This window comes from Sapajus apella, unplaced genomic scaffold (assembly GCF_009761245.1).
Source record: "Sapajus apella isolate SASKATOON/1434 unplaced genomic scaffold, GSC_monkey_1.0 scaffold108, whole genome shotgun sequence".
NCBI lineage: Eukaryota > Metazoa > Chordata > Mammalia > Primates > Cebidae > Sapajus > Sapajus apella.
The window spans coordinates 4,425,637-4,451,925 of NW_022437048.1; the positions used below are offsets into that span (position 1 = coordinate 4,425,637).

Here is a 26,289-nt window from a genome sequence, read left to right on the forward strand (position 1 = left end):
GAGTTACAGAGGTTACCCTATTGCTTTGAGGTTTGTACTGCACAACTAAGGTTTTCAATCAGGACTTTACTTTTTATTTACCTACAGTACAAATCAGCTGTCTTACAGGTTTCCTGCATGGCAGGTAAGAACTCACAGAGTTGTTTTCTGTTATTTCAATATTACATAAAAAACAAGGGAGGAGTAATCAACATTCCTTCCTAGAGACTGCACTGTTGTCCTGTTTCATAGAACTGATAGGAAAAAAGCAGTCATAATTAAAATTGAATAATATTTGTGAGTCAATTAAACCTCTTCTTCTTATAAACTACCCAGTCTCGACTAGCATCTTTATAGCAGTATAAAAAGGACTAATACACATCCCTACCTCTTTGGGTCATGTGTTGGTAGGCAGATGAGCCTTCTTCTAAAAAAACAAACAAACAAACAAACAAAAAAAACCAAAAAAAATGAAGAGAAAGATGTCTGTATTGAGCCCATCTCAACGACCAGATTCTGCTGAAATTTTATCATCAATTTAATCCGCATAATACTATGCCTATGACCAATCCTTTAAGTTAGAGGTATTGCTCGTCCTGGTGTTCTCGCAATTGAGGAAACTGAGACTTGGCAATAGTAATAACTTGCATAAGGTCGAAGAACTAGCATGTGGCAGAGATGGGAACCAGACTCTGGTGTATCTGATAGGAAAGCCTGTGCTTTTCCTTGACACTATGCCATCTTGTTCTGCCACTTCATTTTACCAAATGACACTGCTGCAACCCTGGTTGTCAGCCCTGACTGTGAGGTTAATTTCTATTCTGCTTAGAACCCAGGTGGAAGAACCTCCTGTAGGCCCTGGAAACCTGCAGGAACACAGTGATGCTCCCTATTAACAGCATCAGCTTTTTCTCCAAGGCGGAGGGAACTTTATCAACCAGGTGCCACACAGGAAACAAATGGCCAAGGGGAAAAATGAAGGTCATAAGTGAAAACTGGTAAATAAGGAGAGGAATCACACGAGAACTTGATTCAACTTGCTGTCCTCAAAAGATGGTGCTACCTTGGCTAAAATTTTCATTAATATAAGAAAATAGTTTGGGGCTTATGGAGAGAAGTTAAAGCTTGGTTACTGGAACTATTTGCTTGTGCATTTATGTAATCAACCTGATAAAAGAGCATGGATTTTTCTCTACTTCAGTTCTATTCACTTGACTTCTGGGACACTTATTTCCAAAGGTGAAAGGGATGGGAAAATGCCCTAACTGAGGTCCAGACAACGATCTCAGAAAATAACCTCCAAACAATGTGAACAGGCAATGGTGGATGGGTTCCATGAGACAGAAAGGGTGATGAGATGCCCAGGAACTGAAGCCTGGAGTCCTGCTCTCTGATTTTATTTAAAAATAAAATTGATTAACAAATAAAAATTGTATACATTCAAGGGGTACTAAGTGATGATTTGATAATCATGCAGTGAGTGTCAGCTGTGGTAATCATTACACAATAATCAGGTAGCGAGTGTCAGCTGTGTAATAATTTGCGTAATTACATAGCTGATGTTCACTGCATGCCTGCTTGCCTGCTTTTATTGCAATGTAGCAGCAACAGGATACCTCACTTTCTGGCATGCAGAAAGCCCCTGTATAAACAGCACTGTTCCTATAATCAGTGGTGCTGAATTTGACACTGGCTCTCAGGTACCAGCTCTAATTTTGTGAAAGTTACTTAACCCACTGACCTTCAGTATTCTCACCTTTAAATAGAATAATATAAGACAGGAAATAAAATACATTTTTGAATTAAATGATAATATGACCTGGCACTTCAAAAGTTGTAGTGTGGCCAGACACAGTGGCTTATACTTGTAATTCCTGCACTTTGAGTGGCTGAGGAGAGACGATTACTTGAGGCCAGGAGTTTGAGACCAACCTGGGTAACATAGCAAGATCTCTGTCTCTACAAAAAATATAAAATTTAGTTGGGCATGGTGATACACATCTGTAATCCCAGTTACCTGGTTGGCTGAGGTGAAAAGATCACTTGAGCCCAGGAGTTTCAGGCTGCAATGAGCCATGACTGAGCCACTGCACTCTAGCCTGGGTGACAGATTGAGATCCTGTTTCTAAAAAACAAAGACAAAAAGTTGAAGGGTGAAGATAAAAAATATTTCAAGTGAATTGTATTTATACGCACATGTGAGAAAATTTAAATCTTGAAATTAAAAGGAATATATTCTGGTGTTTAGCACAGGAGAGTGACTGTGGTTATAAATATTTTACAGTGTATTTCAAAATAGCTAGAAGAGAAAATTTATAATGTTCTGAACATAAATAATAAATATTTAAGGTGATGAATACCTGAATTACCCTGATTTGATCATTATGCATTATATGCATGTATCAAAATATCACATGTACTCCATAAATATGTATAATTATTATGTATTAACTTTTTTTTAAGATGGAGTCTCATTCTGTCACCCAAGCTGGAGTGCAGTGGTGTGATCCTGGTTCACTGCAACCTTTGCCTCCCAGGTTCAAGCATTTCTCCTTCAGCCTCCCAAGTAGCTGAGATTACAGGCGCCCACCACCATGCCTGGCTAATTGTTATATTTTTAATAGAGACGAGTTTCACCATGTTGGTCAGGTTGGTCTCAAACTCCTGACCTCAGGTGATCTGCCCACCTCAACCTCCCAAAGTGCTGGGATTATAGGTATAAGCCACCATGCCCAGTCATATTAACTTTAAAAGCTGGAAATTAATAATCAAATCTCCTAGAAACGAAAATAACAAAAAAAATCAAACCTCAGTTAAGAAAAATATAAAGATGGAATTTAATGAAATCATAGATGTAATATCAAAAAAGCCAAGTAAGTTTGGTGTTTTTAAAGACTAAAAAAAAATTTACAACTACCTGGCAAGACATACTAAAAAATAGAGAACAATAATCAACATTAGGGATGAAAAAGGGGAGATCACTAATATTTCTATAGAAAATATAAAGATAAAATAATTAGAGAATAAATTAAAATTTTGGAAGAAATGGAAAAATTACTCAAAAAACACAAGTGGTCAAACTGACAGAGTAATTGAAAATTATAATATTTTTGTATACAATAAAGAGCTGAAATTATTATTAAAAACTTTTCCACAAAGAAAATCCCAGGCACTAATGGCTTCACCAAAGCTTAAAAGAGAAATATCATGAATTTTATTCACACACTTCATAGACTAGGAGCAGAGTAAGCACTTTCTAATTCTCTTTATGAGGCTATCATAAATTGATGTAAAATCTGACATGGGAAATATAAGAAAAAATATTATATATTAGCCTCGTGAACATAAATGAAAATATCTCAAAGATTTGTAAATTGAATATAGGAATAAACAGGATAATCCATAACAACCAAGTAGGTTCATTTCAAAAATGTAATATTGATTTTATGTTATTTTACAAAAAATAGTAATTCACCTCTATTAAAAAATATGAAGGAGAAATAATCTCAATATATGCATAAAGATAAAGGCTAGCAACACATAATTATATAAAATTTTCTTAACAAATTAAACCATTTCAATTTAAGAACTACAAAAATAGAATTAGTGGTAAAATATTAAAAGCTTTACTTCTGAGACTGAAAACAAAAGCCTGAGTGCTCAATTCACTATTTTTATTTAATGTTTTATTAAATGCTCTAGATAGCACAAGAAGAACTAAAGTAAAATATACAGTCTTTATTTTTATTTATTTTTAAGTGTACATCATACTTTTATTACCAACAACCCTCTTGACTCCAAAGTTGGACACAGGGATTAAATGTATAAATTTATAGCATTACTTAGTAAAGTAATACTAGGAACTTGCATTAAAAAATGTGCAAACGTTGTTAAAAATTTATCAAGACTTCAAATGATTTGGTTACAGATATTTATAATATGTACATTTAAAACTATATGTTAACCGATGCAATGGAATATGATTTGAGAAAATGACTCAGCAAATGACTCTAATAAACACCCTGTGAGCTTTCACAATCTGAAACAAACCTCAAAATGAGGTAACCAAATGTACCAACATGGGGACAAACAGATTCCTAACGAAAAGGTCCAAAGATATCTGTGAAAAATATTCTCACAAGTGAGTTGGTAAATCTCATGCGAAATTATTGTAAGAGGTCCAAATTTAAGAATCTTAACAAATCACTTTCAGATAGTATATAAAATCTAAATATGCTTTCACATTTTTCCAGATTTTGATCAAAAAATTAAGGACCAAAAATCAAAATATGAGATGTTGATACCTGGAGGCGTTATTTTTTAGAGGTGGGGTTTAAAAAACACCAAAGACGACAATTCTTGCTAAAAAGCAGACAAGAATCCACAAAAAACCCACAGCTAAGATAGTAAAGCCAATATCATTTTAAGACGAAAGAGGTCGAAGGCCAGTGAACCAACATCTGCCTGCTATCTGGTGCATCGCTCAAGGTGAAAATAGCTGGGCACAAATCAACTGTTTGTTCTCTTTTGCTAGCCACAAAGTTATGTCTGCGGCAAGCCTGAGCTGCTCAGAACACATGTGTTTGTGTTCCTGACACACACTAATACAATAAGCAAGTCTGAACACATCTCTATGAGCCCTATGGGAAAAAAAAAAAAGACATTCTTAAAAAGAGATCAATCATGAGGGCAACAATGAAATTCAAGTTTTTGCCAAAACAGACCCTGCTGCCTCCTAAACTGCCAACTGCCTCTCAAAAATTAACAGAAAAAGGGACACTATGATAAAAATTCATAGAGGGAGGGAAAACAAAGCAACTTCTCCTAGTCATTAATACAATGTGCCTTGTTAATTAGGTATTTCTATATAAATCAGAAAAAGTGCTTTACTTGCATGATTTAATAAAATGAACACTGAGTGTATTAGTGTCATGTTAGATCAGTACAGATATATTTTTTGCAGCTATATAAAATAGTCTATGTATAAGATGGGCTTTTGCCATTTTGAACATAATTTTTTTCATAAAAAAATAAAGATTAAATTATATGTGATTTGTATGTAGCTGATTATTATGCCATGAGTTTTGGTCTTTAGCACACTTTTTATTCATCAGGAACAGGTGAGGGATATCTTAATGATTTAAAAGTAACATGCATTTTCACCACTGTTGAGATGTATTTCTGATGCACTGACAACCTAGGGGCAAACAGAGTATGCAAAAACCCTACTTGTATGACTAGATAGAGGCTAGAGTGTCTCAAAAAGGGCAAAACGGTGCTTTTGTGAATTGATTTTCCTGGACTCTAAGCTACAAATGAGCTGATAGATACTTCACGGGAGGGCAAGAAGCATGGCAATAATAAGTAGGTAACATTGTTTGAGTGGAAAACTGACACGGGCCAGTTGAAAGTTGAGTAGGGCTAGCAGCAACTTACCACAGTCCTGACTAGAATAAAACTTGTGCTATTGCAAACAAAGCAATGACATCAACTGCAGGAAGAGGCAGACAATGTTGAATACACGAAAAGAATGAGAATGTAATTTAAACATTGCTGGAAAAATGACTTTAAACAATCTGGATTATGCTCAAAGAACCTACTAAAAAAAGAACCCAGACAGCTATGTATTATCTCATATCAACTAAATAAAGGTCAATTCCCATTTAACAGCATTATTATTTTTATACAAAAATCAACTTTTCATTTATGCTGCAAGTATTCTGGACACATGTAATAAACTTTTCTCATTCAAACCAAAATTAAAAGGAAAAGCAATAAAACATCAAAACAAATCTGGTCTAAGGAACATGAACTGTAACAGCACTTGATCCATCCTGAAACAAGGATTTTGATGAAGAAGAACTAGACAACTTTCAGAGTTGGAGCTTCGCAAGTGAATTAATATGAACAGAAATATAGTTTTTTAAAAAATACAGTTTGGTTGCCTGGGAGGGTAAACACAGAACACATATAAGAAGTCAAGCTGAATTAACAGATTTTATTCTGGCGGAATTCAACAAGGTGAGACTTCATAGGACTAGTGGAATTCTTAGAAATATATTAATCAAATATCTTCAGAATGGACTACAAATCTAAACATTAAAAAAGTCACAGGCACTTTCTCTAAGAAACTTACTGGAAATGTTAAAAAAAAAAAAACAAGAAAGTATCAACATTCAAATCATTGACTGAAAGGCTAATAGTGCTAACTGATGATGTATGATATTGCACCTTCTTTTTGGAAACAGGAAGTCAGAGATTAAAAAATTTTCACAATAGAATTAAAAAAATCAGGTTTATGGAGTGAGAATTTGTTACACTTTCTTTTTCCTAAGTTGACCCACTTAGGACCACCAATAAAGAGAAGGTGGCAGCTGCCTGAAGCAAAGTAAGGTTTTTCTCATTTCATTCATTGGAAGGGAAGAAGATGGAATATTCAGTGCTTCTAATTGATGCACCCTCAGCGATCGGTGTGCAACAGCAAACTCAAAAGGAAAAAAAAAACAGTGTACACTACTAGTGCTGTTTAAATAACACACCAGATTATACACTGCTGCATAATTAAAACTACACACACATTCTTGGTCATGCTGGTATATAGGGTCTCATACATACGTTAGGTACCACGCCCTCACACAAGTAGTTGCGCACGCTCTCTCACACAGATACACTTATCACCAATTGTCCTGCCCTGCATTCATTTCCACTCACAGTTTCTGAGGGTTCTATATAAGATAGATTGCTATATCAACTGTGGCTACCACTTTTTTTAAAAGCACATGCTAAAAGATCACATCCACTGTAATCTTGCAACACTCAGCATGATCACACAAAAACCAGGGAATGTTACTGCACACACAAAATTAAGCTAAAGAAAAAGCCTTTGGAGTTTCAATCACACAGTATAATGATCCCCTAACTGTGAAGACTAATTGTAAGCTTTTATAGTTGATTAAGTCACATAGTGCAAAGAAAGGTCAATTGACCCTTTCGGTAAAGGGAGGGCCGGAAGCCACACAGATTAAATTTAATGAATAGTCTGTATATACATATGATGAGTTTAGTTTGGGTGTTCCTAAATTTGTGCTTCTTAGTTTGGTCATTCTGAATCCCGTTGCACTTCCGAAGCATCAGCTCCGCATATTGGGCAAGGACAATTTGCCTTAAGTCATTTGTCAACACACTTGGCATGGAGCTTGTGGTTACAGGGTAAGACTCTAAATAGCTGCCTTGACTCAAAATCACGCATGCATACTACACACAAAGTCTGTTCTGACTGGTGGTTGTTAGGATTGAGCCAATAAGAAGGAAGTTGTTCATTATCAGCTTTAGTCAGTCCACAAGGCTTTGCCTCTCCCAGCCACTCTGCCAGGTTGAACAGTGCCTCATAATTTTCTACTTCTCCATCTTCCACATCCAATTCAAAGCTGAAAGTTGGGCCCACTGCAGGTGGCACCGGAAGCATTGATAACACATATGGCAGTAAGCTGGGATGATAAGGGGGAGGTGATATTGGCTGCTGGGATGGACAACTACTACATCTTGTGAGCCTCCGAGGCACGAACGGAGGGTAAAGTACTCCAAAGGACAGCTCCTAGTGCAAAGGATCTTGGGTTAAGAACTGCAAAGGAGCTGATGGAGGTAGTGTTGGGGATGGGCTGATGGAGGGTAAGTAAAACTTCCTACTGGAAGATGTTTTCCTAAGAGTTCCACTTCATTTTCTATCTTTTGCAGAGGCAATCGTGATTGCTGTGTTTGGAAAGAGACAAACTGGCCTGGTGGTGGCAAATGAGGATGATGGGGAGTAAGGCAAGGAAGATGTATAAGAAATGGATCACTAGAAATACAAGGTGGGAATGCAGCATATGGTACTGGTAAGTGCTGAACTGAACATGCCTGAAGCACTGGAGGAGGTACACTACAGACAGGGAGGTGCTGTACACTGAAAACCACAGAGCATTCTGGGGCCTGCTGTGTACTACAAGCAGGGACCTGCTGCCTGTGCAGACTGGAATCCCACATGGTGCCACTGTTGTTACTGTGGAAGAAACAGGGACTGTTCCTTGATGGAGCTGATCATGTATGTCAGCCATGACTGCATTCTGCTGGGGTGGATGAGCAGGAGGATGTAACAGACAGGGAGACACATTGGGAGGTTGGAAGGACCAAGGCTCTATTGCATGCTGCTATGTATAAGGGAGATGGTGATACTTTTCATCTTGACTAATGGAAGTAGGTCGAGACAGACGACCCCTCTTTCCTCTCTGGCGCCTGACAGGAGGACTTCTGTTGCCAGCAGGTGTGTTGCGTCATCCCCCTGAGAAGTGATATTGGCTTAGTCGAACTGAAGGGGACTGCCTATCTGATGTCATATCCCATTGTTGCATTGATGGTGAGGGAGCTGGTGATGCTGAGGTATAATCAAAGACTGAAAGAGAGAGACCCTGTCTCCTGGGACTTGGACTGCCTTCACTCTGCAAGGGGAGGCCCCCGCGGCTCCTCCCAGGGCCGCTGCCCCTATTGTGACTGCTCCCCTAGCCCGCGGTCAGCTGGACAGATGCGCCATCCGGGGCTTCCTCACCCTCCTGAACCCCGGCTCCTACTGAGGCGCGGTCACTGCGCTTCCTTCCTCCTGGCACCATCACATGGGTCGCTCCAGGAAAGGACGGCTGCATGCCCAGAGATGACAGAGTCCGCTAAGTCCTCGGAGGCTCCATCCTCAGCCCCCGTGCCCCAACCCCGCCCGGGCCTAGGCCCCATCCTGCAACACCGCACTAGGGGTTGGGCCCAGTCCCGCCGCCACCAAGTTTTTAAAGGAAGAATTAGAAACTATTATTGATAAACTGACATTATACTGTATGTAAAAAGACATGACAGAATCTGTAGACTATTAAAACTAACAAATGAACTTAGTAAGCTCTCTGAATAAAAGATTAAGACCAAAAATCAGTTGTATTTCTTTATACCAGCAACAAAATGATAAAATAATCTTTAAAGAAAACATTTAAAATGATCAAGATAGGTCAAATATAGAGAGATGAATCTAACAAAAGTATAAGCTTTCTACATTGAAACAATAAATTATTAGAGCTAAGCAAATAATTCCCAAATAAAATCATAGTTTTTTATAATCCTTTAATTACTTGACTAGATGATCAACAGATTAAATGCAATCCTTATATAGATCATAGCAGTTTTTTTGTTTTATTTTTTTAAGGGAAATTGGCAAGTTTCTCCTAAAATGTATGTGGAAATGTAAAAGACCAATAATTGAGCAGGCATTCTTGAGGAAAAATGAAACTGAAGGTGTTCTACTATCAGATACTCAGTTACATTGTTAAGCTATATTAATTAAAGCAATATGGTGTTAGTGTAAACATTTATAAAAGACCAATGGAATAAAATAATCTGGAAACAGACTCACATTTATAAGGACAACTGATTTATGACAAATGTGCCTGCAGTACAGTGAGGAATGAATGGCCTTTTTAGTAAATTGTGTTAAGTCAACTGGATATCTCTTATCGTCTTCTCTTGGTGGGGAAAACCACTGGAATGAATAAAAATATTCATTCCAGATATGTTTTAGATTTACATTGGAAAGGTAAACAATAAACCCTTCAGGAAAAGAAAAGAGCATCTTTATTACTTCTTGCAAACAAATATTTCTTATGTGGGATACATAATGCTTACTATGCAGAAAAAACTATGAATTGAACAATATTAAGACTTACAATACCAAAAGACATTGTTAAGTGATTAAAAACTCATCATAGAATAAGCAGATGAAATAGCATATGTAATATCAAAAAAGCCAACAGTTTCGTGTTTTTTAAGAGTAAAAATTGACAAACACCTGGCAAGACATATTTAAAAACAGATAATAATCATCAATATTGGGAATGAAATAGGAGACATCGCTAATATTTCTATAGATAATATAAAAATAGGAAATATATTTGAAAAGAGGAAAGATATAAAAAATATATTATAAAAAGGAAAGATATATATACCTGCATAAAAATATGTACATATGTGTAAGCACACATATGCACATGCACACACATACAAAGACACACATATTCTTCAAATCAGTGAAAAAACAGGACAATACATAAAAAAATAGACAAAAGATTTGAATGGGTACTTCACAAGAGGTATAACGAATAATCAATATGATGAATTAACATGGAAACTTCACTCAAAATTTATCAGCGGTAAAATGTCAATTATAACCAGAACATAATACACATTTACCAAGATGGCTAAAATGAAAATTACATAAAATAATACTTGATGAGTATAAAATCTGGGTCTGGAATGCTTTTGTACAGCTAGTGCAATTGTAAGTCAATATAACCACTTTGGAAAAGTATTTGGTGGTATATCTTAAACTTATATGCACATCACATATTTAGAAATCAATACCTAGGCTACACTCAAGGAAAATGCACCTAAAATATATTTACCAAAAATGTAAATAATATGTTCACTGTAGTACTATTTGTAATAAGCCAAACTGAAAATTTTTGAAATGCTCATCAAAAGCAAGTAAATATTGGCATATTCTCACAATGGAATGCTATATAAAAATTAAAATTAAAACTACAACTACATGCAAAAATATGGATAAATCAGTCAAATACAATGTTGAGAGAAAAAAGTCAGAAAGTCAAACGAGTCCATCTGTAGCATTCCATTAAGATAACTTTCAAAAAAAAAAAAGGCAAAACTAGTCCATGGTGTTGGAAATCAGACTTGTGGTTTTCACTGTGAGGTAAATTGACTGGAAGGGTAAAGCTCTGGTATGCTGGTAATGTTCTGTTTCTTAAACAATAACCAAATTATCCAGAGATATGAAATCTGGTTGCCCTGGTGTGTTTATTTGGAAGGTTTCTCTGTATACTTACGATTTTTCAAGTTTTCTGTCTGCATGCTATACTTGAAAAAAAAAAAAAAAAGGTAAAACTTCAATGACCATAAAAAATTCAGATATTGAGATGAAACTTTGGTACCCCTAAAATATGCCTTGACCACTTGACCACTAGACTGCTTTGAACAACCTTTATATCTATTTATTTTTATTACATATTGCTATCTTTTACTTGTTTACTTTTCTTGCATTTTGGCTTTGTTGCTGAGGCCCAGTGTGGTTCAAGCCCAAGACCCAAAATATGACAATAAGAACAACTCAGGCAAAACAATGAGAGAGTATAGTTTTATCACATGCTAATCTATTCAGAAACTTAGCTTTCAAACAATGGAAGAAATAATTACCCAGGGAATAAAAAATATATTCACAATGAAACCCAATTTATACTCATTGTTTAAGTGAATCAATAGTTTACACACTTAGCAAACTGTCCTGGGAAAGTTGCCCATTTATTTTATTTTAAAATACACGGTATATTTGGCTAAAGGGCAGTTTTAAGCTATGTGATCCACTTAACTTCCTCTTTTCTTTCAAATTATGTTTAGCCGTTGGCTTTAAGTTTTATGTTTTTATTTTTTTGTGTGCAATTCATAAATATGAATTCCATTAGTACAAAGGAGTTCTTCTGTACCTGTTATAGCTCTGTCTGTCTGTCTATCTATCTATCTATCTACCTATCTATCTATCTATCTATCCATCCATCCATCCATCTCTATCACTTGAAAAGTGAGTAGTTCATCACGTGGACATTGCAATATATAATACAGTTATTGAGTCACCTCTGGTGTTTATATAAAATGTGTATATTGGTGTCCCACTCCATGCTTTCTTAATCAAAATCTCTAAAGAGAGATACAAGAATCTTTCTTTTATAAATACTTCTAATATGCACACCAATTTTGATACTCTTGCCAATAGTCCTAGAGGAAGGGAGGGAGGGGATATAAAGGATGCAGTTTGTGAAAAAATATTTTGTACTCTCTCCTTTTTTCCCATATTCAAAGTTGCAGGAGAAGCCTTTTCGTAAGACTTATAATATCTTGTTCTCTTCCTCTCAATAGAATAGAACAGGACAGAGTACAGTTAGTGCCCATCTTGCGAATAGGCTGCATTATCTTATTAATCATTTGTTGAGACTCTATGTGTTTTACCAGAGACATTCCTTTCTAATGAGTAAGTTTTAAAATCAACACTTGAAACTCAAGTTAAATGAGTTTGAACTATGGTATTACCATCATTATTTAAGAGTATAAACAAGCACTAATTATGACATAGTTTATAGAGAAAAAGTGCTCATAAATCTATTATTCACAAGTTCTCAGGCAGTATCCTTGCAATAGGAGGTCTCTGAGAGTAAACAGAACTTGTAACGTTAACATTGTCAGCTTAGGCACCATTACTTAATTATTTCTATGACATGTTTGAGAGGTACTCTAATATCTGAAGGTGATTATTTATATATAATTCTACAAAGTATCATGCAATGTTGAAGAACGACATTTTGAAGACAAACAGACTTATATTTGAATCCCAGTTCTAAGTCTCAGTTTGCTTGCTTTAAAATGGAATACATTGATACTTCTATAAGATTATCTGATATCTAATAAATTATCAATAAAAATGTTAATAAAATATAAAATATATATCATTCTACATATCATATTAATGTTGAATTAAATTTTACAATTGAATGTATGCAATTCGATTACCATACTCTATAATTATTTAGAAAACTATTTATTCTTATAATTAGTAAAGGCTGTGATCAATACCAGGTACAACCATCTCTCTTAGGTAAGACGATAAAGTAAGAGAGAGAGCCCATTTGTGTTTTGCCATTTCCCAATTCCTGCCCAATAAAATTATGATTATAATAGGATCAATAAAATTTGCATTTAAGATTTTCAAGCACATTTAAAAATCATTTTCTATGTGTTCACTGGCTTTTTCTAAAAAATGCTGAGGCATGGCATTTCCCAATTGCTACCAAAATGATTACAAAGCATTATGGATAGACTATATATGTGAATTTACATGATACCCAAATGCTAAGTTTGACAATGTAGATTTCAAGACTGGGCACAGTGGCTCTTGCCTATAATCCCAATGCTTTGGGAGGCCAAGACTGAGCATCACTTCAGGCCAGGAGTTTGATAGCATTCTGGGTGACATGGCAAGAACGTGCTCTACAAAAATACATAAATTAAAATTTAAAATTTTAAAAACAGTCTTCCCCATGTAATCAAATTCCCACTGAGAAATTTCAGTTCACCTATGTGCCTGTATCGAAATTATCTTTATATTTTTTCAATGGCTGGATTATTACAGCCTATATGTCATTTGAAGTGTTATTTCAAATTTTACAGCCTTGCTGTGCTTTTCTACTGAATAATGATCATTGACATACATTGAAAATATTTAGTACTTGACAGTAATGCCTTAAGCAGGAGTACTTGACATGTGAAAAATTTAACTTGGTAGCAAACAACAGAAGAACAATGGTAACAGTAGTGAAGCCAGAAACCTCTTGCCTCCAAGTAATCTGCAAAATAGCTGTACATTTTGAAGCCAGTTAGCAGTGTGCATCAAGAAATCTGATGCCTCAATCCCATTTAGTTAAATAAAATTTCAAGATTCTAACAATGATTACCTTCGCAGCCGCTAAGATTAAATGAGCACATTAAAGTATGCTAGGCACTGTTCTAATTCTTTTATATTTTATTTCATTTCATCTTTGCAAGAAATACTCATTGTCTACATTGTACAGATAAAGAATTGAGTACGGAAAAGTTGTTACTTGCTCAAGTTTCCATGGTTAGAAAGTGGCGAAGACCTGATTGTAAAAAGCCTTTATAATTAGAAATTTTGTGCTTTTATCTTTTGTTCTATATTCCTTGGGCTTCAATGTTGCCTCAAATCCCCTCCTGATTTAGCCTCTGTTCCATGCACAAACGACAATATGCAGAGTTATTAACTAGAGAAGAAGCCGTCAATTTTCATGATTTACCTACTACAAAAATACTCATCTATATTTTGAGGGTGAAAAATTAAAACAGCCATAAAAAGCAGACATAGATTTCAAAATATAAGCCAGTTAAATGTCATAATGTCAAATACAATAAATTATATTGTATTGTATTCATTAAACAGCAGCTGAAAGTAATGTCTCAATAGTGTGGAAATGTCTCATTAATGTTATATATATTTATCTATACCCTTATACATACATACATATATATATATATTTTTATATATATATATATATATATAACAGTTCTCATGGTCATACATAATAAGACATTTGTGAAGATAGCTTACAGAATAAAAACAATTTATATGTGGGTCCATTGATAATCATCAGTATCTCTCTTTTTCCTCTGACTTTTCCCAGTTACCTGAAGATCACTGCACAAAATAATTGTTTTCCCACATATCATTAATATCAAGCATTTTGAATAAATTATACTATCTTTTTCTGCGTATGAAAGGGATTATCAAATATGGAGAAGAGTTATATGTTGATTAATGCTGAAATGGGGCATAATACTCAACCCTCAAAAGCTTCCAATGATGCAATTTCTATCAAACAAAACATAGGGTCAATGGGAAAGATAGTGAAGAATGTGGATAGAAAATGAGTTAGGAAGGTAACACATTAGAATAGGGTGGCGTAAAAGGGAATACACGACACTTCCCTTTGAATGTCTAAATCTGAATGTCCATTCGTGTAATGATAAAAAGTTCTTGTAAGCAATGCTTTGGCTTTTTAGAAAATAGCCCTTTAGCTGATTAGGGAGAATTTCCATGGATGAGGAAATAATCATATCATTGTCAGCTATTTCTTAACACTGTCCTTACATCATGGTTCTGTTAGAGAAAGACATTAACATGAGATTATTTTAAGTGTTTTCATTTGAAAATTGCACTGATGATTGAATAGGAGAAATAATGATAAAAGCATTGTTTTAGAAAAATTAATTTGGCAACATTCTGAACGATTTCAAAGGATATCAAATGTATTTAAATCATAGTAGAAGTGCCACTGTGTGATGTTAAACATAAACTGATGAATTAAGATAGGAACATTTGCATTAGAGAATAAATATAAAGGAGGCAGCAACCTATAAAAAATGTAAAGGAAAATCTAAATTATATTTTTTATCTCCACTCTTCACTCAGTGCATAGAAACATGCCTGAGGCATAATTAAAATTTACTAAGTTTTTGTTGAATACAGTCCAATTACAGAGACTTATTTCTACAAAGTAAAACTAGAAAAGGGGAAATTATTTTGCTACTGAAGAAAGTTAGTGTAGCTAATCTATTACACAGATTAGAGGATAGTTTAGAGGTGTTTGCCCCCAATAATAGACCATAGTATCAAAAATCCATATATATTCAGGCCACATTAATTTATTAATTAACAAATATAATAGAGCAAATAGTTACATGATTTATTTTAGTTTACTTCTTGTGGACAAGAGTATTGGATAAAGCTGAAACTAGTTCATAATACCTCCAGATATTCAATACTAACTCTTATGAAATATGTTTCTGTGGAACATAAACACAAATTACATACTCTAAAATACTTTATAACACATATTATAATAAATCTATAGAAGCAACTTTCTGCAGAATAATAGGTGTACTACTTCTAGGTGGTTTATAGTTAACATTAGACTAATCCTTTACAGGGGTTAGAAAAGAGAAAAGTTACAGCTTAAGGAGCTATTTTAGATATTCCTGGCTGACAGCAGAGATTCACCTGTGAAGTTAAAATATCATAAACCATAGCTACCTCAGTTGTGGCTCAGAAAGCCTAACAATGTGTCAGAAACCACCACCCCCACCCCTTTCAGAACAAGTAAGGGCCCAGGGTATTCTAGCTTCAGTTTGAGAACCATGACTTGCCATATTTCTTGGCACAGGTGATCTGACCTCAGGAAAAAGACTTTGCTGCACATGAAGATATAAACAACGACTTCTAATGGAAAACTGGAGTTGATAAATAAATATTCCAAGAAAACATACATCAAACAAATAGATATAAACATGTAATGATAAGGAACATTGGATCAGGAGAGCAGAGTGGAGACTCAGCCAAGAGAGTCTTCACTGGGCACCAGATTGGGAAATTTTCAGCAAAGGCTATGATCATGTCTAGGGTATTGAAGGTGCTATTAAAGTACCCAAATATATTTAAAGATAAGATTAAGTAACTAAAGTTCTCAAATTGTGATCAGAACAAAGCAGTAGGTGATTCTCTGAAGATCAAACAGGTCTGGGAAAATGAGGACTCCCTATAGGAAGCAGGTCACAGCCCTCAGGACCAGCTCTCAGAACAGAGCTGCAGTTCCCAGGGAAGAACTCTACAGAGGCTATTGTAGGTGTTTGCCCTGGGGAGACTTTGACATTGGGTATGATATAGAAAAAATACTTCCAAAATCTGAACTACATGTTCTGGGACATGATCCAAATACAGGCACTGCAAGATGAACTATGACTCAGAGAACAACTTGAAACTCAGTAGACAGCAGTGGAACACAGTGTCCTGGGTCAAATTTTCATCAAAGGGAAATTGGGGCAGGGTTAGAAAATATAGTGTCATTATGAAAACAGCATTTCTTGGATCATGGTACTAGGGAGGAGAACTTAATTTAGATCCTAACGTATGAGAGATTAAGTAAAATAAATCCCTTCTTCCTTATCAGTTCTAGTGTAGGAAAAGACAGGAAGAGCTTGTTACATTTCTCCTTTGTTACAAAAAGATAATAATCAACTTTAGCCTTAGAGAATTTGGAACCTCAGAATCAAAGGGACAAAATTGGGATGTGATTAATAACACTGCAAAATATCAATTTTTTAAAAGCATATTATTCTCCTTTATAAATTCATTTGATTGCCCAAATCAATTATTAACTGCCCTCATTTCAATCAACTATAGACAATCTCTTCTTTCTTCAGATTTATGATTTAGGCACTTGAAATCTCTGTGCGGAATTGAAGTGCAGTTTCAGACATTTCTGTCTTATAAATGGCATCAAATTTCTCATTCTGGGCCACTGTGAAGTAATTCTTCCAGTCACCAGTGATCCCTAAAGATAAATAAGAAAACATAGGAAAGAATAAAATATTTCCATAGGAAGAAAAAGCAGTATATACCAAAGGAAAAGTTTAGAAGGCCTCAAGAAAGACTTTCCTTTTATTTGAATGAATTAAAACAAACTTTAAATTATTTTAACCTTTAAATTTTTAAGTCTTTTAAAAATTGAATAAATGTTTCCATCTGGAAAGGAGGTTTATGACTAAATAGAGTCTGACATTTGAAGAGGCATTCTGAGAAAGACGAATTTTCTTGTTTAACTTCCTGGGCTTCACAATAATTTCCCAAGAATGATAATTTTACTGTTTCTAATGGTCCTGGTTCATGAGATTGTCACTGAGTACTTGGATCAATAGTCAGAGCATATTTTATTTTATAAAGTAACTTTTGGAAACCATACAAAAAATTGGTCATCAGAACAACCAAACTGTAAAATAAAAAGTTGATAAATATCATTTCCTAGAATTTATAAATAAGAATGCTATGATAAAGATGATACTTGCTTTCCCTAAATTCATTAGACTTGTTCTTTATTTGCAATTTAGGTGGAAATAATAACATTAATGTCAAATAAATAACATCCCTGAACTATGCTTTTAAAACTGAAACTTTGAGGATATAAATTTAAATTTAATCTCTCATACTTGTGTATTTATAAATAAGTATTTGAGAACTGAACAACTTTTAATGTGCTGCTAATATTTTTAGAGAAAAACATCTTACTATTTTATGAAATAGTAATACATCATATTAAATTACAAGCTACATTAATCCACAACGGTTTGATAAGGCTTTCAAGTCTTTAAAAGAAAAACATTCCTATAGATACGGTTGTTTCCCTAGTTATTACACTTTGTTCTATGTTCTCCAGATGTCAATAGCTCTGGAATGTACATAAGGGCTCGACATCAACATACTGGGGCTAATGCATCCCTAACGTTGTCATTAAAAACAGAGGAGAATGCAAGTTTAAGAATTAAAAGCTATATAGAAAACATTCCAGCGATCTGATCTGCACTTAAATTTTATAATGTACACAAACACATTTGCTTCACAAGAAAAGTTTTGATAAACGCTGGCCAAAGTTCAGGTTTTTCTGTTTGTTATAATTTAAGACATATGAATAAACATTGGACATTATCTATCCCACCCTCATAATGCTAGTATTGTATGACTAATACATTGATTTATCTAACATGGTATCTTTCAAGACTCAGTGTGCCTGGCGTATGTGTTCATACTTCACTTCTTTTGGCATTCCTTTAGGTATATGACCTTCTGCTACATTGTAAGCTTCTTGAGGCAAATATATGTTTCATTTACCTTTGAATCTTTTAAAGAAAGTGTACTGGGTATAGGTATTAATGAAGTATTGTCTTCCTTTCTTTTTCTTTCTTTCTTTTGTTTTTTTTTTTTTTTTTTTGAGATGAAGTCTTGTTCTGTTGCTTAGGCTGGAGTACAGTGGTGCAATCTCAGGTCACTGCAACCTCCACCTCCCAAGTTCAAGTGATTCTTCTACCTCAGCCGCCTGAGTAGCTGGGACTACAGGCGTGCACCACAATGCCCAGCTAATTTTTGTATGTTTAGTAGAGGCGGGGGTTCACTATATTGGACAGACTGGTTTTGAACTCCTGACCTCGTGATTCACCTGCCTCAGCTTCCCGAAGTGTTGGGATTACAGGAATGAGCCACCGCACCCAGCTGTAGTTTTTTTATATGTATATTAATGAATGAATGAGTACTCTAAATGTTTACTGGATACATCAGTAAAGAAAGGCAGGAAGGAAAGCAGGAAGGAAGGAAGGAAGGAAGGAAGGAAGGAAGGAAGGAAGGAAGGTAGGAAGGAAGGAAGGAAGGAAGGAAGGAAGGAAGGAAGGAAGGAAGGAAGGAAGGAATCTTGAACTATTTAGACTAATAATACTTTTTACTTTTGTATGCATTATTTATTGTCAGAAAAATATCCTTAATGCTTACATATTATTTGCCATAATACTCCACAGAATCTTGTGCCATAGATGTTATTATATTCTCTATTTTGCCAGTGATGTAATCAGAGCTTTGGCTCTGGTTAATTAATGTATTCCAGGTCATAGGTTCAGGGAATGGCGTAGCCTGCATAAACCTCAGATCAATCTGACCACAAAAGTATGGTCTTAACCACCTGTAGAGGGGATATAAATACTGCCTTCAATATTAGAATAGCATGTGCTTTTTTCTGTTGAAGTTGGAGAAGCCATAGAATCCAGATACTGAGCTCGTCTTCTGTATGTCTACACCATAATTAGATGTCATCAATTTTCATACAATTTGAGATAAAATTTCTGGGAAATTACATCCAGGTATCTAGAACAGTGAGAATTAGTCATGTTTAATAAAGATTTATTTTCTAATTCTTCTATCAGGAAAAAGAATATGTATGTATATGAATGCAATTGACCCTCGAACAACACAGATTTGCACTGGCCAGGTTCACTTATACACAGACATATTTCAACTAAAAGTACTAAAAAATACAATATTTGCATGATAAGAAACCTACCAACATGTTTGGAATCTCAACTTTTCATATAGGCAGCTTCTGGTATATTCAGAAGCAGAGTTCCTGGAACCAATACCCCACGTATAACAAGGGATGACTGTACACACAAATACATTTACATCTGTGTATGAGCATACAGATTTTATATATATACACACACACACACACACACACACACACACACACACACACACATCAGTCTTCAGTCTTCTTTGCTCAAACATATAATGCATACAATTTATGAAGAAAAATGTACCTGTTTTCTTACTCTAGAAGTTATTTTTAATAGGCTAAATGTAGTGTGTTTGGAAAAGAAAGAGCATAATTTGAAAACACTAGGGCTATCTGCTATTTTAATAAGTTAATAAACAAATTTTCAAAAAATTTAATCATATTACTGAAAATCAGTGGTTTTCTTTGTATGTTCATATGCACAATACATTTCTAAGGTTATGCTTACGTCCTAGTATATAAATTGAAATTCTATTCCTCTCCTTCCAATTCAATTGATATTGAAAACAAAAGGTGGCATTATTAGGTGGATACATTCTTAAATTTATTTAAGTTAATAATTTGTAAAATGTATTGTTATCCTTGACACATTTTGAAATATATTATGTGTAATAAGCCATGATAAATAGACTGCTTAAATAAAAATAATGTATTTCAACAGCAAATGCCATATTCTTCTAAGTGAAATTTGGACTCTGTGTTACCTATAGTTTAGACAGTATTTGTAGAGGGAGAAAAAAATCTTAAGATTAAAATAGAGTTTCTCCATTTGGTGAATTATTTTTAATGCAATTCCCATGGTTTTCTATGTGATATGGGTACTTTAAAGACTATGATACTGTACTAAATTAAATTAATATTTCACTGAGGAGGGAAAGGAAGTTTATCTATGCCAATTTAGACAAAGATTTGAGGGAGTAAGAATGACAAATTTGGAATTGCTCACAACAAAATTGTCAAAACCACTCTCATTTAGCACAGTAAAAAACAGGAAAATAAATATTTATCAAATATTCAAGGTATTCTAGTAATAGCTTTACATGCATTGTTTCATTTGATAATTTTGAATCTCAGCAACTTTTGGTGGTAGGTATTTAGTGTAAAGTTTAAATAGGGTAAGTAACTTAGTAGAGATCACAGAACTAATCCTTAGCTCATGATAATTCATAAGAAAGTAAAAAAGGGAAATTAAACCCAGGAAAGTATTTACCTTTACGCATAAAAGGGGATTTGCTATGATCCATCACCATAGTTGGTAGATGTGTATAATTCACTAAAGGATTGTCCTTCATCACTTCAAATGAGGTGTGATGGATGATCCTATCCAAGATCTCATCATTCAGGTTCTTCTCTAGAAATCTCATTATCTTCTTAATTTCCTCCTTTGGATTCTATCAGTGGGTAAAAAGTCATGCCCAAGGCAATAAACAAGAAATTAGCACAATGTAAATATTTATAAAACTAAAAACATTTATGATCTGTTTTTATAAGTGTTGACTCCAAACAGTATAGGAAATCCATATTTATTTGGGTTTATTTTTCTCAATTTTTAAATTAATTATAAAATATTAAAAATCAAGAATATCTGTTATATTTTCTGTGTCAGTCCTCTCTGACAGAAGAATGAGATAACAACTTAGGGTGTGTCCGTGGTTAGAATGAGTAAAAGGGCAGACACGATGATGATAGTGGAGATAAGCCCAAAAGAAAAGATGTAGTTGTATTATAAAAACACATAGATGGACAGGAAAATAGAGGGCATTTTTTCTTTGGGGATCAAAAATATTTGGAAAATAATTTGGCTAATGCTAAAGTATTAATGATGATATTAGTCAAGGAGTCCACAACCCACTGGCCACAGACTAGTGCCAGTCAGTGGCCTTTTAGGAACTGGGCCACACAGGAGGATGTGAGTGGTGGAGGAGCAAGCACTACTGCCTAAGCTCTGCCTCCTGTTACATCAGTGGTGGCATTAGATTCTCAAAGGAGCCTGAACCCATTGTGAACTGAATATGTGAGGGATCTAGGTTGCACACTCCTTATGAGACTCTAACTAATGCCTGATGATCTGAAGTGAGACAGTTTAATCCCAAAACCACACATCTACAGCCCCCTTGCATCCTGTTCATGGAAAAATTGTCTTCCACAAAACCAGTCCCTGGTGCTAAAAAAGCTGGGAACCACTGTGTTAGTCCATACAGCAGTAAAATTAAAGCAGAGTCCTGGCTCTGGCTGAATCTTCCCCTGATGTATTATTCTTTTGCCTCACTTATGGAGAAGGTATGTAGATGTTCATAAATATGTAAATTACTGACCTTTTTTTCAAATTTTATTATTGATGTATATTCCATAATTTTCTTCCTTTATTGTTGTTGCATTAAACTTATCTATAACATTATCTACAAATGATTGTATGACAGAAAAAAAAATATTGCCTGCTAAGTGTGATGTACATTACACGTTTGAAGGAAATTGAAAATATATGGATATGCTTAAAAAGGTAACTGGGTTAGGCTATAAATCAAAATGAGTAAGTTTATTTGAAAGCATCTTAGCTAAATAAGAACAATAATGGTCTCAAATGTTACATGGGAAAGAGTATAATGGTTGTTTCGGAATTTGAATAGCAGCCAAGCAGAGGAAATGTATTCTTAGTCTTATGGAGAAAAGGGACTTTATCAGATGCTAAAATTGTTCTTTTCTTAAAGCTTTTAAGTGCTGCTCTGCCATCCAAAAATATGAAGAGAGGTATTTGTTAGAGAGCAGGAACAATTTTCTCTCTTATTAAGAATTTATAACTTATCTCTGGCTAAACAAGCCCTCGAGACATATTACTTTTTATTGTGTTTCATAGACCATGCTAGGTTTTGCAGCTGTGTGGTATGAGCAAATTAACATGAATAATCTCAAACCCTGTATACAGGGACAATCATAAGACATAGATCACAGATTCTTTATGGGATGTGGACAACTGTGATGGAGAATGAAACTGGGGCAGTGAATTAAAACTCAGAGGATTCTTTGTGATAAGATACAAGAAACACCCTGGGAGTTTCTCAAAATTAGCTTGAGCAAGAAATATTTCACGTGGGGCCAAGTTTCTGTTTTTCTGTTTTGTGCAAAGTAGGATTAATGTCATTAAAGTTTTGGATATTACCACTCACCCATTTATTCATTGAAGCAATTAATGATCCGTGCAAGTAACCTCAAGCCCCTGTTTATGTGGTATGCACAGTATTAAGTGCCGGGATGTAGTTTCAAAGAAGACAAATTCGGTAATTTTTATTACAGATCTGAAAGCATTCTAAATTGTACGTTTAGGCTTTTATAAGTAAAGGAGCTAGTTTCCACATGTTTTCCTGGTGTGTGTGTGTGTGTGTGTGTGTGTGTGTGTGTGTGTGTGTGTGTATCTATGTGAATTTGGCCAATGTAAGTAGAAGAGTTCCATAATGGTGGCATGAAACTTTGTAGTTGTATTTTATTAATACGGCTTTATACTAAATAGATGATTACAAGTTTCTGCACTAAGAGTGAGGTAGTCAAGAAGGAAAGGAGGGAATAGTTTGAAAGACACAATAGATAGACTATCTGAACCAATTAGATGTGTAAAATATAGGAAACAGAGACAGTAAGAGCAACTTTTATTGTTGAGAGAGAATAAAATAATAAAAAGATTACATGTTGGAGAGAAATAAAATTAGTGTTGAGCATGCTAAATTTAATACAAGCATGAGCTAGAAAATCGAGGTAGAAGTAAAAATGGAGGCACAGATAAAAGAAAATTAGCACATAATAGTTGTGAAACAGTAAGTGTGGAAGGGATAGCCCAAATATAGCAAACAATTTATAAATAACAATTTTAAAATATTAATGAATAGATTTTTTAAATTAGTGAGATATCTAGAGGATAACAATAAGCATGTGATATCCTGGTGAATGTAGGAAATAATTGCATAGGAAAGAGTGGTGTAAATTAGCACAGTGGCTAAGAGACAAGAGGAATAAAAATAAACCACTAATTTCACATTTAGAAAGTCATTAATTATCATAGCAAGATGTGGGTTAAAAACGCATGGTGGATAGGCAAAGCAATCATCATTTTGGACTCCATTGACTAAGTTGAAAAGCAAATATTAATCCTTCTATAGCATGAGGTGGTAGGGAAATTATCCAGAATCCATATCTACCATTTTACCTCTTTCATATCTTCATAGTACAAGAAAAGTATTGGGTGTTCTTCCTTTATCTTCCACCAGTTTTTAACATGAGCAAACCAGGAACCGTAGCTCACTAAAACAAGATAAAAGTCTATTTTCACAAACATTCATCAAATTAAATATTTCTTTCTGAACGTTAAGTCAAATTGTGAAAATGTTTGTGGAATTTAGCAATCAAAGAAACTGAAAATATGAGGCCAATTTTAAAAAGTAAAATTAGCTATTTATGGATATATAAGCATCAGATATTTTATAATGTCAAGTATGAAGAAAACATTTCAGACAAAAATATACTGACCTGCAAAAAGTTATACTTAGCTTCACAAAGAAGAAAACTATTATCTTACAAAGTACTCATATCAACTGTTTATCTAAGAACTACAAATATAAGATATACATTAACATATCTAATTACTTAAGCAAGTTAAACAATGTCTATTGTGATCAGGGACTGAGAATGGATATCTAGCAACCGAGAACAGATTGTAGAATGTTTTTGTACGCCAATGATTAATACTGATTTTATAAATTGAATGTCATAGTAAAATATTAGATGCATTAGATTTAATGTTTTAGATAATATTTGAACATACTTTTTGCTGAGTTGGAAAAATAAGTATTTTGAAAGTCATAAAAGTTATTGTTAATAGGATTATTAAAATTAAAAAATTACTTATTAATTTTAAAATAAAGTCTATGTACCTTTTCCAGTTATGAATTTCTCCAGATATTCTTCCCAGGTACCAGGAAAAGGTTGTAAATTATTCATTAAGTCGAAATGGTAATATGAGACTGAAACGTCCTTGGCATTACGAGCCACATAAATAATCTGTAGTGGGGGGTGGGGAGTAGGAGAAAAACATAAAATGAAAGATGTTTTATTTAGGAAAAAAATTAACCTATAAGCATATAAAATAGCAGAGTACTTTTTCAACTGGAAATTGTGGGCCAGAAAGGCCCATCTATTAGCAGTTAAAATATAGAATCAATCAAAGTGATTTTCAATACAGCAATGTATTTTTGAGATTAGAACCATTGAGCTATAGAGGTTTTGAAACAAAGATTTCAGTTTCCGGCCCCTTGACACTGTGAACCACAAATAGACCACTGTGTCTTTTGGAAGAACTTCAAGGTCCTAGAACACATGTTATCAAGAAAATGACCCTATGACTAAAGAGAATACCAGCAAATCGAAAATAACAAAATCGTGGGAAAAAATAAAAGTTTTCACTTCTGCCGGTTAAATACCCAGAAAAATATTAAGTGCTGACAAAAAAACATAGAAAGAAAAGGAGGCAAAGAAAAGATGTTAAAAGGCATTAAAATAAGTTTTGGGGGCATCCGGTTCAGCAACTGGAAGGTATAGACTCACTATTTTCTGTTTTCTACACTTAATATTACTAAAGCTATGGAAATTATTCAACAGACCATGATACAAGAATTCTAGATACAAGAATTCTAAAAGCATGCTGGATAAAAAGCTGAGTAATGCCAATGTGATGAGTTCCTCCTAGGTTTCCTTTTTATATCTTATAACCCTTGGACTGGGCAGCAAAAAGGACTGTGACCTGGAACCATTTACAGGCATACAGGAAACAAACAAAAAATCTAGAAAAGTCTGCTCTCCCTGGTCAAAAGATTAGGAAAGAAGAAGGCCAACAGAGATATAGTGGAGAATCCCAAACTCTGCTTTATACCTGGGGTCCCCTTAGGTGAACTTATTCACTGCCAGTAGTGTCAGTGAAGCACTGGTCCATTCAAGCTCCTGCAATACAAATGGGACTTCATGGGCAGTCCCACCTATTCACAATGACAATATCAGAGAACCCCTGTTACTCTAAGGCCCCAAGACTTCTCTTCAACTTTCAAAAGGTCAGCCAACAAGAGCAGGAGGTCCAAGAAAGTACCTTATACCCTTTATGTGGCATCAGCAAGGACAGAACAGTATACCCAGCAGCTCCAGAAATCAAATCAGCAAGAAAAACAAAACTGAGATGAATCAAATATTAATTTATGTGAAAAGATTTAAAGTAGCTCTCATAAAAGAGCTTCAACATTCTATTAAAAATTGTCTTGGAGAGTAGACCAAGATGGCTGAATAGAAACCTCTACCAATTATCCCTCACACTTCCAAAGAAATATCAAATTTTCCAACTACCTACACAGAAAAAGTACCTTCATAAGAACCAAAAATCAGGTGAGCACTCACAGTACCTAGTTTTAATTTCATACGACTAAATAGCCACTGAAGAGGGTAGAAAAGATAGTCTTAGAAATGCCAATGCCACTCCTCTCCCAACCCTTAATAGCAGCTATTTGGCATGGTGAGAATCTGTGCACTTGGGAGAGGGAGAGCACAGCAATTATGAGACATTGCATTGAACTCAATGCTGCCCTGTCACAGTGGAAAGCAAAACCAGACTGAACTCAGATGATAGCCCTCCATGAAGGAGGCATATTGAGCAATCCTATCTACAGGGGAATCACACATCCCAGCGGTAGAA

The 26,289-nt window shown here is 34.7% G+C and overlaps 1 protein-coding gene and 1 pseudogene across 4 annotated transcripts in view; both read right to left on the minus strand.

Moving 5' to 3' along the window:
- Positions 1–7,078: 7,078 nt before the first annotated feature.
- Positions 7,079–8,381, minus strand: LOC116537229 (annotated as a pseudogene).
- A 6,923-nt stretch (positions 8,382–15,304) lies between these two features.
- The window catches only part of SULT1B1 (sulfotransferase family 1B member 1), a 35,658-nt gene continuing 24,673 nt past the window's right edge, over positions 15,305–26,289 (minus strand). For all 4 annotated transcript variants that reach the window (XM_032259319.1, XM_032259322.1, XM_032259321.1 and 1 more), the window contains 4 exons: positions 24,488–24,614; positions 23,764–23,858; positions 20,779–20,959; positions 15,305–17,009 (listed from right to left, as the gene is read on the minus strand). In XM_032259319.1, coding sequence (XP_032115210.1) covers positions 16,888–17,009; positions 20,779–20,959; positions 23,764–23,858; positions 24,488–24,614 — 525 coding nt within the window. In that variant the 3' untranslated portion in view covers positions 15,305–16,887. The remainder of the gene's footprint in view (positions 17,010–20,778; positions 20,960–23,763; positions 23,859–24,487; positions 24,615–26,289) is intronic.